Source organism: Ochotona princeps, chromosome 27, assembly GCF_030435755.1.
Source record: "Ochotona princeps isolate mOchPri1 chromosome 27, mOchPri1.hap1, whole genome shotgun sequence".
Lineage (NCBI taxonomy): Eukaryota > Metazoa > Chordata > Mammalia > Lagomorpha > Ochotonidae > Ochotona > Ochotona princeps.
In genome coordinates, this window is record NC_080858.1 from 18,658,653 (window position 1) to 18,670,587 (window position 11,935).

The 11,935-nt window shown below is 37.4% G+C and overlaps 1 protein-coding gene across 1 annotated transcript; it reads left to right on the top strand.

Annotated features, from left to right (window-relative positions):
• Positions 1 to 7,725: 7,725 nt before the first annotated feature.
• LOC101531783 (taste receptor type 2 member 31-like) lies at positions 7,726 to 8,661 on the top strand. Its single transcript, XM_012931153.3, has one exon. The coding sequence runs from the start codon at positions 7,735 to 7,737 to the stop codon at positions 8,659 to 8,661; it is 927 nt and encodes a 308-aa protein (XP_012786607.3). The 5' UTR covers positions 7,726 to 7,734.
• Positions 8,662 to 11,935: the final 3,274 nt, after the last annotated feature.

Sequence of the window (11,935 nt, forward strand, 5' to 3'; positions counted from 1 at the left end):
TATTAGAAATATGTAAGTGGGGTTCGGTGCAATAGCCTTGAACTCTCCGGGATCCCAGATGTAGAACGGTAGAACAGTTCTAATACTAGCAAACCCACTTCCCATCCGCTGCCTGCTTGTGGCCTGGGAAAGCCGTCAAAGATGGCCCAAAGCCTTGGGACCCTGCACTCATGTGAGAGACCCAGAAGAGGCTCCTGGCTCCTGGCTTCAGATTGGCTGAGGTCTGGCCATTGAGGTCATTTGAGGAGTGAATCAGCAGATAGAAGATCTTCCTCTTTGTCTCTCCTCCTCTCTGCATATCTGACTTTGCAATAAAAATAATAGATCTTTTTAAAAAAGAAATATGTAAGTGTCTTGGAAATGCATTGAATTTCCCATTGTTGCCTTCAAATATGTTTTATAATAAAATTTGATTGCAACAGACAAGGTTAATAAACCATGGTTTATGATCGGTTTTAAAGTGGATATGACTGGCATATTGGATCAAATACAGTAAGGTTATATTTTCTGTAATCAAATACAACCTTTCTTTTTAAAGAGACACACACAGAAGTGCGTGTGCACACACACAGAAGCCGTCTTTCCTTTGGTTCATTCCTCAGTGATTACAATAGCCAGGTGTAGGCCATGTTGAAACCAAGAGCCAGTATTACTCCGTCTATGTGTCTTATGTGGGTGGCAGGAGCCCAGGTACTTGGGTCATCAACTGCTGCCATCTTGGGTGCAGCGGTAGCACCTAAATTGGAAGCATAGCTTTCAGAATCCAAATTGGCGCTTCCTTCCAGAATGCCAGCATCGTCAGCAACAGGTTAGTCCACTCTGCTGCAACACTGGCCGCTCAAATATCACCTTTTATTAGTGACTTGAACACATAGAAAAAGAAATGAACACAACAGATGATCAGTCAACACCAAGTTCACAGGTGCTTTGCCCCATGTGGCTGGTGTGCATGATGATGGCATGGCAAACATAAAATCTAATTTAACAATAAAATTAAAATGTCAACTAGGTTCAACTCAAAATATGGCAATAAGAGGGATCATAGGTGTGTGCCCTATGTTCTATTTCTCAAATCTTCTATGAAATAGACAGTTGTGTAGCTCTAGGCATTGAAATGAGTTTACTCGTGGTTTATTTTCATAACAAAATCCCTTCAAACTGCAGGCTTGATGTCTGGAAGAGAATTTTCATGTTCATTTATTCATTAAAAAATTTAATGTATCATTTTTAGAGACATTTTGTTAAACATTGTAAGTCAAGAAATGGGCAAGTGGTATAGATACCTACTGAAAAGCAAATGTGCTAATATTAATATGGCATGCAATCAGTATATTAGATATGTTTTAAATATTCACACATCTCTGATATCATTTATTGTATGAGAATCTAATGCTGAGAAGTGTAAACACTGATCTGGTAATACATGGAAGATGCAAGGAAATAGCTACAGTCATTCCTCGCAGAATGGGCTCCTCCCTGCATGCAGATGAGACCTCAATTTTAGAAATTTTTAAGAAATAGAATGATTAAAAATGGCAAGATTAGCAAGTAATATTTTAAGATGTTATTACTCCCCAGTAATAACGAATGCTTTTACAAACTTAGCTTTTATCATTGGCAATTAAATCTAGAAAGTGCCTATAAGTAAGACAAATTTTATTGTGATGTGTATTTGATCATACTGAAGAACATAAAACCATTTGAACAAATGTAAATGTATTGTGTGTATTTGAGTAGATACAGTGAATTCTTCAGGTACCTATTGTGTCCAAGTCCTTAGTCTAATATAATTCCAATTAAATACACAATGGTTTTTCTATAACATTTTAAAAGTGTAATTAAACAATGCATGATTAAATACTAAATACAAAGGGAGAAACCTTTGTAATTTCCAAAGCTTGGGAATTATATTTGATAAATACCAATAATAGATTGAAAAGCTGAGTATAAAAAGGGTGATAAATCTATGTGATTTCTGTAAGACTCATTTGTGTTGGGAAATTGCACTATAATAATTTATACTTCAATATTTTGGGGATACCCAGTGAAACATCTCTTTGTGGTGATGATCTGGTCATATGTGTCTTTATGAACATTCTCACAATGAAGTTGTAAATGTTATCAGCCTCCAATCTTGGGGAAAAAGAATCTTCTTGGAGAACCTTGAGATTTGGAATACTTTTGGTTCCAAAATTTGCATGTTGATTCATTTAATCTGTCTTATATGGATATGTGTTTGTTAAAATAAATCCTCAATAACAATGAGCCATTAAGAAATTTCCAGATGACTGAAACACATCCACCATTTCATATCTTTTCCACTTATTCTCTGTGTTAGATTTTCACATTTTCCTAGATGAAACTTAAACTTCAAGAGCTCAGATTATGTAGAGATTTGACAAGGCAAAACATTGCAAATTAATGAAAGACAGTATGTCTGCATTTGCATGCTTACAAGTGAGAATTCATCTTTCATTCCAACATCAGCTATGGAAGGTTCCAGCCTGTAGGCAGGACATGGAATTGGGAGTAGAAGGCCTATTGAATCATTTTTAATAACTGGTATTCACAGACATAGCATGGACCTCAACTCATCCATTAGCACATCTTGGTATTATTCATCAAGTGTAAAAGAGAGCACTATTTATTTATTTACTTACTTATTTATTTACACATCCAGTACATCCTGTAAGAATGCTCTGGGGACACTTTTGGTCAAGATAATAAAGAAGCACACCTGTGACAATAGGCTTGGTATTTTTTTCCAGACATGCTAACATTTTTAATGAACATTTTTCCATTCTAATAAGGGCTGAATTTCTTCTTGGAAATTTTGCCACTGTCTTCATAGCACTGTTGAGCTGCATGCACTGGATCAAGAGACAGAAGATCTCCTTAGCTTCTTGAATTCTCACTGCTCTGGCGGTGTCCAGAATTACAGTATGTTGTATGATATTAGTATATTGGAATTCAAATGCAATTATTGCACCTACTATTACTGTCTGGTCAGCAATCAGTCATTCTAACATATGGCTTGTTAAAAGTCTCAGCTTATTCCATTTGCTCAAAATTGCCAATTTCTACAACCTGATGCTTTTTCCTTTTCCTGAAACAGGAATTAATACTGTAAACCTTGTGGTGATGTTGGGGAGTTTGATGAATTTTATGAGTATCATTTATCTTGGGGCTTTTAAAATAAGAAACATGCAATACAAAAGATTATTGTATGTATAAGTGTATGTGAGCCATAAGTTACTGTGAATAAACTTGAGCAATGTTATATACATAAAAATAAATCTCTGATGTGTGATGTTCATAATAGACAAGCAATACAACATAAATTTTAAACATATATGAGTTCCAATTTGCAAATGTCTTGGAAAATTCTCTTAATTATGAACTATTTTATTCAATCTGTATTGTTAACTTCATATTGAAGAAATCTTGGAATATATTTATCATTGTTAGGGATATGTAATTTGCTTTGTATTTCTCACTCTAGTTTTCAAATATTATCAGAGTACTTTCTGATTTTAATACAGAGGATTTACAGATTTGGTCAGTGGTAGATTTTACTTATGTATGATACACTCAGAATGATTTGTTGTTGCTGTTTGTTTTAGTCCATTGAGTACTTATATTTTATTGGTGTCAGACAAGTATCCATGTGGTGACAGGAACAGATATTTTTAGAAGCCTTGATATGGCCAACGTAATTCACATTAGCTGTGTCACGTACATGTTATGGCACACATGTAGAGCAATTTAATGATGTGTGAAAGCTTTAAGTTTGAAACATGGAATAAAGAGAAGGGATTGAGGTCACAGACCTTATGTTTCATGCTGTTATATTGCCCACAGAATCAATCGTGTACAGTTTTAGAAAGGAGAATTTGTTTATTCAACATATATTTGGTAAGTAAATCCCTCCCAACTGAGAGTTTATTGTGGGGAACATGATTTTCCCTGATTTAACAAGATTTATTTAACAAGATTTATTTTGAATGTTTTTCCTGTTGCTTTTGGAGACATTTTAGTAAGAAATATGCACCACAAAGAAGAAAGAGGCTTATGTCAGAGGCAGCCACTCAAAAGGGATGTAGTCACATGAACATGGCAGGTAACCTGAATGCTGGCTAAGGTTTACGGCTCGTACAACCCTATACCATTTTCCATGAGAAGCCAAGAGTCATCTGGTGGTACATGAAGAACCAAGTTCAGAGCTGGCGCCATCCCCAGCGCTGCAAGCTCTCCCCCTTTCTCAGGCGAACCCATACTGGGAGAAGACTGCCCTCTGTCTCCACGGGGATTTAAAGGGGGAAAACGGCATTAAAGAATGTGTAATTTGGTGCTTATATTCATTGTTCCAAATTTTTAAATAATATTTTGGTATATTTTTCACCTGCTTACACATAGGTAGAGTAACTGTTTTTGGTAGTTTGCTGATTTAGAGTCAAATGCCGTATCAATTTATCTGTGGCTTAATCTTGTTTCTTTTGCTGGTGGAAAAATCACATAGTAGGCATATAATAATAATTAAAACTGATTACATTATTCCTTGCTTTTAATAAAATCTTTTTTGGTGTTGACTTATAGCACGAAATGCTATACATTCAAATTATGAGATAGTTGTGGTGACAACTGACATTTTTTTTGTGTGTGTGAATAGGTGTCTTGCTAGTGAATGGATGTCTTGCTAGTGTTTTGCAAGTAAGCAAAAAACTTAATTATTAAATAATTTTGAGATGAATATGTTTGAGCATCACCTTCCTGAATAACTTTTCTCTTTATCTCTTTTGTAATGAAATCCATGTTGAAAAGGGAGAGCATTTATTGGTGGTTAAGACGTCAGTGAAGACCCACACATTCCATTGGTTTGGTGCTGGCTCTGACTCTACTCCAAGCTTGCTGCTAACGCAAAACTCTGGAGTCAGCAGTGATGACTCAAGCTGTTGGTTCCCTGACCCTCAAGTGCAAGATCTGCATTGATTCTTCAGCTTCTGGCTTTGGCCAAAGGTAACCTTGACTATTGTGAGACTGTGGAAAGACCAGCAAATGGGAGTTCTTTCTTTCTGTTTTTTCTCTGGGCATCATATAGACTGATAACAAACTAAGAAAAGTATTAAATGTGCACTCATTTCCCTTTTCCCTGAGCTATTCAAACAAGGATACCTATTAGTAATGAAAACAAAACATAAAATAATGGTGTGCCTTCTAGGTTTAATGAAATGTCATATACTTATGGTAACAAAACTGTAACTATCAGAGGCAAATTTCAGTTCAGTTGGTACCTAAAAATTTACAGAAGTAGGAATGTGTAACAAATCATTAAATATGCTGAGAATGTAAGTAGAACTTTGTGTCACTCTTAAATTGTAATAAACTTGTTTTATAGTTTAAAGAAAACTGTTGTTAAAATTTCAACATATCATGAACTTCACACACCCAATCTATTCTATTTAAATTACAGCTAATAAAGCTGTTTAATAACTGACAAAAATCTGTGTAACATATCTTGGAGAAGGTGTGGCAAGGTATTTTACCAATTAAAGCATTTGCTTTGCTTAAAGGAGATTTGTTTTGTTCAGAGATATTTAGGAAAAGAATTACTAATAAATGTAAACTACCTAATAAAAAGTTAAAAACCAGAAAGTTGCTCCTAAACAGATTGCTGTGAGCTGTGTTGAAATGAATATCAATCTCTAATTTGGAAGTGAATAATAATCAAACATTAGCTAAATAGTGTATTGGACATTTCAAAGCTGGAACACTTATATTTATGAATGTATTTGTGTCAAAAAATTTCAAGGGTGATTGGAACAAATGTTTACTTCAAGAACAAAGAGAACACTGGCTTGGAAACTGAGGTTTCACTGGCAGCTAAGCCATCCAGGCCCCCTTGCTGGAATGCCTGGGTTCGATTCCCCACTTGAGCTCTAGATTTCGGCTTGCTGCTAATGCAGACTGTGGGAGGCCATAGATGATGGTCCAAGCAGGTGTATTCCTGACTCCCACATAGGAGACCCTGAATGAGACACAGTTCCTGATTATTCCTGGTCATCATGGGTGCTTAAGGAGTAGAACAAGCCAAAGAGAATTCTTCCTGTCTGTTCACTCTGTCTCTAAAGCTCTGTCTCTCTTCTTCTCTGATAAGAAAGATATGTTAGGAAATCAGGAGCAGCGCGATATGTAATGAGTTAGTTTTCTAAATCTCCTATGATCATTAATTCTGAAAAGAGTCATAATATATGAAGGCCATGTGTGGTGTGCATAGCCTGTACACATGCTTTCATATGTTTTAAGTCTTTTGTAAATCACTTGAAACATTAACTGAAATGTAAATGACATGTAAATAGCTGTTTACACTGCTGTGGTTTGGGGAATACAAAGTGGCAGAAGCTCAAAAGAAGGAAAAAGAAGACTTTTTAATCAAACGCTCAAAGTTGCAGTAACCTGAAGATTGTTTTAACTTCTAGGAGGAGAGGTCTGCAGCTTCTCAATGCTGGGATGCCCAGGTGCCAGAGAGCAACAGCACCCAGCTGTTGGCAGCTTTTCCCAGTTGCCTCTCACAGAGTTCGTGAGTAGAGCACCTCTGACAAGCCATCTCTCGGTAATCAGCTCTCCTATTCCTCAGCTGTAGATTTCTGTCAGGGTCCAGAGGATGGAATTCTAGCAGTTTCTGGCAATTTCATTTGATGGCCAATGACAGTGCTGTCATCAGTAAGTTCTGGTTCTTAGCTGCAGGTGGTGGCTGTAGGCTCGTTTTGGGTACCATATCTTAGGCCTCAGGATAATGACCACTCTTCCCATCAGCTGATTGTATATTCTGCAGAACCATTTCACTTTGATTTTTAATCAGTTCCTCATTTCTCCATTCTCTTGTTGTGCTTCACCATTCTTTTTGTCTAATTTCCAGAACAAATTTCAGAGTGGTCTGTCTCCTGATAAAAAATGTTAGCTAAATGGGAAATAGTAGTTGATTTTTCTTTGTTTACTGAAATGATTTATTTCAAAAATCATTATAACCCAATTGATTTTTTTTCACTCTAGTATTGTTTCTAGCCGTTATATGTATATTCCCACTAAACTGGGATCATTTTGCTTTTTACTTGTTAAGCTAAACTAGGGTCTTTCTGCTTTTTACTTGTTAAACTTCTATTCAATGAAGTATTTTACCTTTTTACTGTAATGTAAATTCAAAATATACTAATCTCAAAAACTTTAAAAAGGGGAGAAAAAAAGAATGGTGGGATGCATATCATCTCCAGATGATTGAATCCCATGTACCGATTTAGACATTTTCTGCATGTTGTGAATGTTAGCTTTTCATCTTTCCGAGATGACACCTAAACCTTGTGAACCCTAACTATGTGGAGAATAGACAAGGCAATAAGCTTCAAACAATGCAAGAAATAGAATATGTCTTCATTTGCATGCTTGCAAATGAGAATCCAGCTTTCTTTGCTATTGCAACTGTGAAACATTTCATGGCCATGGCAAAGGTATAAGGTGTAGTGATAGGGGTTCTGTGTGAGCTGCTGTTTGTATTTTCTGCAAAAGCAGTGTGGAGCTCACAATTCAGCTCATCTGGGGACCTTCCTGCTCGGCTTGGATCACAGGATTTAGGGAAGAGCCTCACCTGCCCATCCAGAAACCACGTGCGGGTAGGAAGAAGAGAGTAAGGAATCCTCAGCCCGTGATATTAGGCTTGGATCTTTTTTTTTTTTTTCTGAAATGAAAAGTGCGATGCTGACGGTGCTTTCCACTTTGGTGATGGTAGAATTTGTTCTTGGAAATTTTGCCAATGCCTTCATAGCCCTGGTGAACTTCATTGACTGGCTCAAGAGACAAAAGCTGATGCCAGGAGATGGAATTCTCACTGCCCTGGCAGTTTCCAGAATGGCATTGCTTTGGGTGATGCTAATGTATTTTCATTCTACTGTGTTTAATCCAGCTTTATATAGTGGACAAGTACGAACCACCGTGGTCATTTCCTGGGCTGTGTTCCACCACTTCAGCACCTGGTTTGCTACTATCCTTTGCATGTTTTATTTTTTCAAAATAGCAAATTTCTCCAACTGTTTCTTCCTTTATCTAAAGAAGCACATTCATAATGTCATTCTCCTGGTACTGCTGGGATCTCTGCTGTTTTTGTATTGTCACATCGCGCTGATGAATGCGAAGGAAATTGCGTTAGCAAGTGATGATGGAGGAAACCTGACTCAGAAGAATTCCACAGATACCGTACACTTCTCAAATATCCCAGTTCTCACAGTAGTAAACCTCGTACCCTTTACCATGTCATTGCTATGCCTTCTGCTGTTAATCCACTCCTTGTATAAACATGTCAAACAGATGCAGCTCAGTGGCAGAGGATCCCAAGACCCCAGCACCAAGATCCACGTGAAAGCCTTGCAAACAATGCTCTCCTTTCTCTTCCTGTTGGCCGCTTATTTTTTCTTTGTAATGGCTATTGTTTGGAGTTTTAGTGGGCAGCACAGCAAACCATTTTTCATATTGTGCAATGTTCTTGCATTCACCTGCCCCTCAATTCATTCATTTGTCCTGATTTTGATAAGCAAGAAGCTAAATCAAACGTTTTGGTGGATGCTGGGGCCGGTGAGGTGTAGACTGAATAAACAGACTCCTTCAAAATCATAGACAGGAAACCAATGGAGAGGTCTGTAGCTGCAAAAATTTTCAGCTGCTTTTTCTGTGAGATAAGTATTTGTGTAATTTCAAAAGGGATTCCAGAAAAGTATTTTACCAAAGCTTATTGTGTTAAATGGTAGTTAGGAGTAAATACACAAAATTTATTGGAAAAATCATGTTTTACCATGAATTATTTCATGCAGTTCATTAACTTATGCAAAGTCTATCAATAATGTTGTCAAGGTAGTTAATCATGTGTATTTTGTGCCTAACTTGTTTATTTTCCAATAAAAGAATTATTGATATATTATTATTTGTGCATTATTTAGAATTGTCAGCTTATCTCATTATCCTCTTATTAATATTTAACTCATTATTGCTACTTTGGGTCACAATCTGTGTCTCATGCATTCACACCAGTGTTTTTACATTTTGTTATTTGATCTTCCAGAAACTAGATGGTAAGAGCTGTCAATCCAAAATAATTTGTGATTATATATGTATGTATACGTGTATTCAAATATATAATTGTTTATCCATATGATGTGAGTTTATTCAACTGAGAATATTCATTTCATTTTAAATAAGCAGCAAACCGATTTTCATATTATGCAAAAATTATGTATATTTTTAAAAAAGATTTATTTATTTTTATTACAAAGTCAGATATACAGAGAGGAGGAGAGACAGAGAGGAAGATCTGCCATCCAATGATTCACTCCCCAAGTGACCGCAACGGCTGGTGTTGTGCCGATCCGAAGCCGGGAACCAGGAACCTCCTCCGGGTTTCCCCATGCGGGTGCAGAGTCCCAATGCATTGGGCCGTCCTCGACTGCTTTCCCAGGCCACAAGCAGGGAGCTGGATGGGAAGTGGAGCCTTCGGGATCAGAAACGGCGCCCATATAGGATCCCGGGGCTTTCAAGGCGAGGACTTTAGCCGCTAGGCCACGCCGCTGCCCCTCCCCCCCGCCGCTGCCCCTCCCCCCAAATTATATATGTTTTAAAAGTGAAAAATATATTTGTAGTCAATCTTATATATGTGTACATAAATAGCACTGAAAATACTAAGTTTAATGTAGTAAGTGAACAGTGTAGAAAGCAGCATTGCTGCTACTGCAACAGAGAATAAACATGTCTTTCATCCTCTTAAAAGTTTCCACATGTAGTTAGGAAGATCATTTCTTATGATTTTTGAATTCAGAAAGATTTCATAAAGTTTTGCCACAGTTTAAATAAATCAATTTCTTCTGAATGCTTTGCACTTTGAACAGCTAATCATCTGCTTCATCTTCCATTGTTAACCTTTGCTTTGCACTTTGGAAGACTCCAATATGGGGTAGCATTGTGTTACAGCAGGATAAACCACAGCTTGTGATGCCAGCATCTCCTTATCAGAGTGCTCGTCTGCATCCTGCCTGCTCCACTTCCAATCCAGCCTGCCCCTAATGGGAAAGTAGAGGAGGATGCCACCATTAGTTGGGGATCACTTGGGGCCCCGAAACCCAGGCAAAGGACCATGAGGCAGTTCCTGCCTCCTGGCTTCAGCCTGGTCTAGCCAAGGCTGTTCTGGGTTATTGTCTGAATAAAACAGTGGATGGAAAATTTCTCTATATTTCTCTCTTCCTCTCTTCAAACAAGCAAATGAATATATCTTTTAAAACAAATAGATTCCTTATCAACTTATCTGGAAAATGCACAATATAAGACTATTATAAAATATTACACATAATTCAATAAACGTTTTCATGTCAATGAAATAACAATGTCTGAAATCTATTTAAAATTAATATATTTTTACAATCATAGTGCTTAAATATCAAAATATAAGAAAGTCTTGGTGCCTTTGATGGCAAGTTTTGTTATAACAAGAAGTTAACTTTGAGCAAAAATAAAATCTCACTTGACAATAAAAATGTTGGTTCTTATGAAATTTGGCATTGTGTAATCCTCAAGGTATAACACATATCTGTTTCATGTGCTTATTTAAACAGCAATCTTTCCCAGTACAGTGGAAACAACATAAAGATGGAGCCATGACCATGGTGTTTCAGTTGACTGCCAGACACGAAAAGCTATCCCATTGAGTAGCTGGCCAAAAATGACTTTTCAGTTAATGAATAAATTGATGTCTAACTAGTTAATTTAGATTAAGACAAGAGGAGCAATAAATATGAAAATCATGAAGAAATACAGTTTCATATTGTAGCACCAGCCTTTTCAAAGTAGAGTGCTTTCTCCAGAAAACAAACAAACAAACAAACAGCTGGACCTTCTGACTTCTAGAGAAAATAGCCTCCATTGCAGCTAGGTCAAGAGAATGAAACAGAGAAAAAGTGGGACAAAGAATGTAGTTGAAATTGATCAAAACTCAGTAGTTGCAAAAGAGAAGTAATTTTAATTATACTTATGTTGTATAGTGTTAACATAATTTTATTATGCTGTTTTATGCTGGGTATTCTGTAGACAAAACTGGCATATGAATATTACAGATTTAGCTTATAACCAGTTACCTCTTAGGTTTTTATTTTTAAAAAACATTTTTCCAGAGGCTGGCATTGCGGCACAGAAATAACACTGCCTCCTGTATGGCTAGCATCCCATAATGGAAGCCGGTTCTTGTTCTGGCTGCTCCACCTCTAAGCACCCAACTAACGGCCTAGTAAAAGCAGTGGAAAGTGGTCCAAACATTGGGGCCTTTGTACTCACATGGGAGACCCAGAAGAAGCTTCTGCTGTGCTTGTCGCTGATAGACTCCACAGCAGATGAGGAGAGCAAATCTCCAGCAACTTAGTTTCATCCCACTCCATTTCTAGACGTAAAGCAGGGTCTGAGACGGGAACAGGGTCCTTATCCACTTCTGTTCTATTTTTCTCTGCCTGAATTGGTAAGCTACAAAAAGGGTGTCAGTGACACTACTGGTGTCTCTGGTCATATTTTAACATCCTGTAGAACATGATATTTGATGTTTGAATTGACAGATAAAAAGAATAACAAGAGCTTGCAGTTCCAAGTAGAAGAAGTGCAAACATTTGAAAGTCGTCCTTGACTCACCAACAGAATGTTCTTGAGCACACACTTCTCTGTGCTCTGAAACCTTCTTCCGCCCCATCTTCTCCCTCTGGAAACATCTCTGGATGATACAGCCTAAGGCCCTCGCATCCAGAAGGCCAGCACCAAGGCCCACTTACAGAACTTGCAGACTCTGCCTTCCTTATGCCTCTGCCGTTTTCCTTCTGTCTCCTACAAGTCTGGAGCTGAGCTGCCACAGAAACATGTGAGCATT

Coding starts and splice junctions, on each gene's coding strand:
- LOC101531783 (XM_012931153.3), top strand. CDS start 7,735: ATGAAAAGTGCGATGCTGACGGTGCTTTCCACTTTGGTGATGGTAGAA.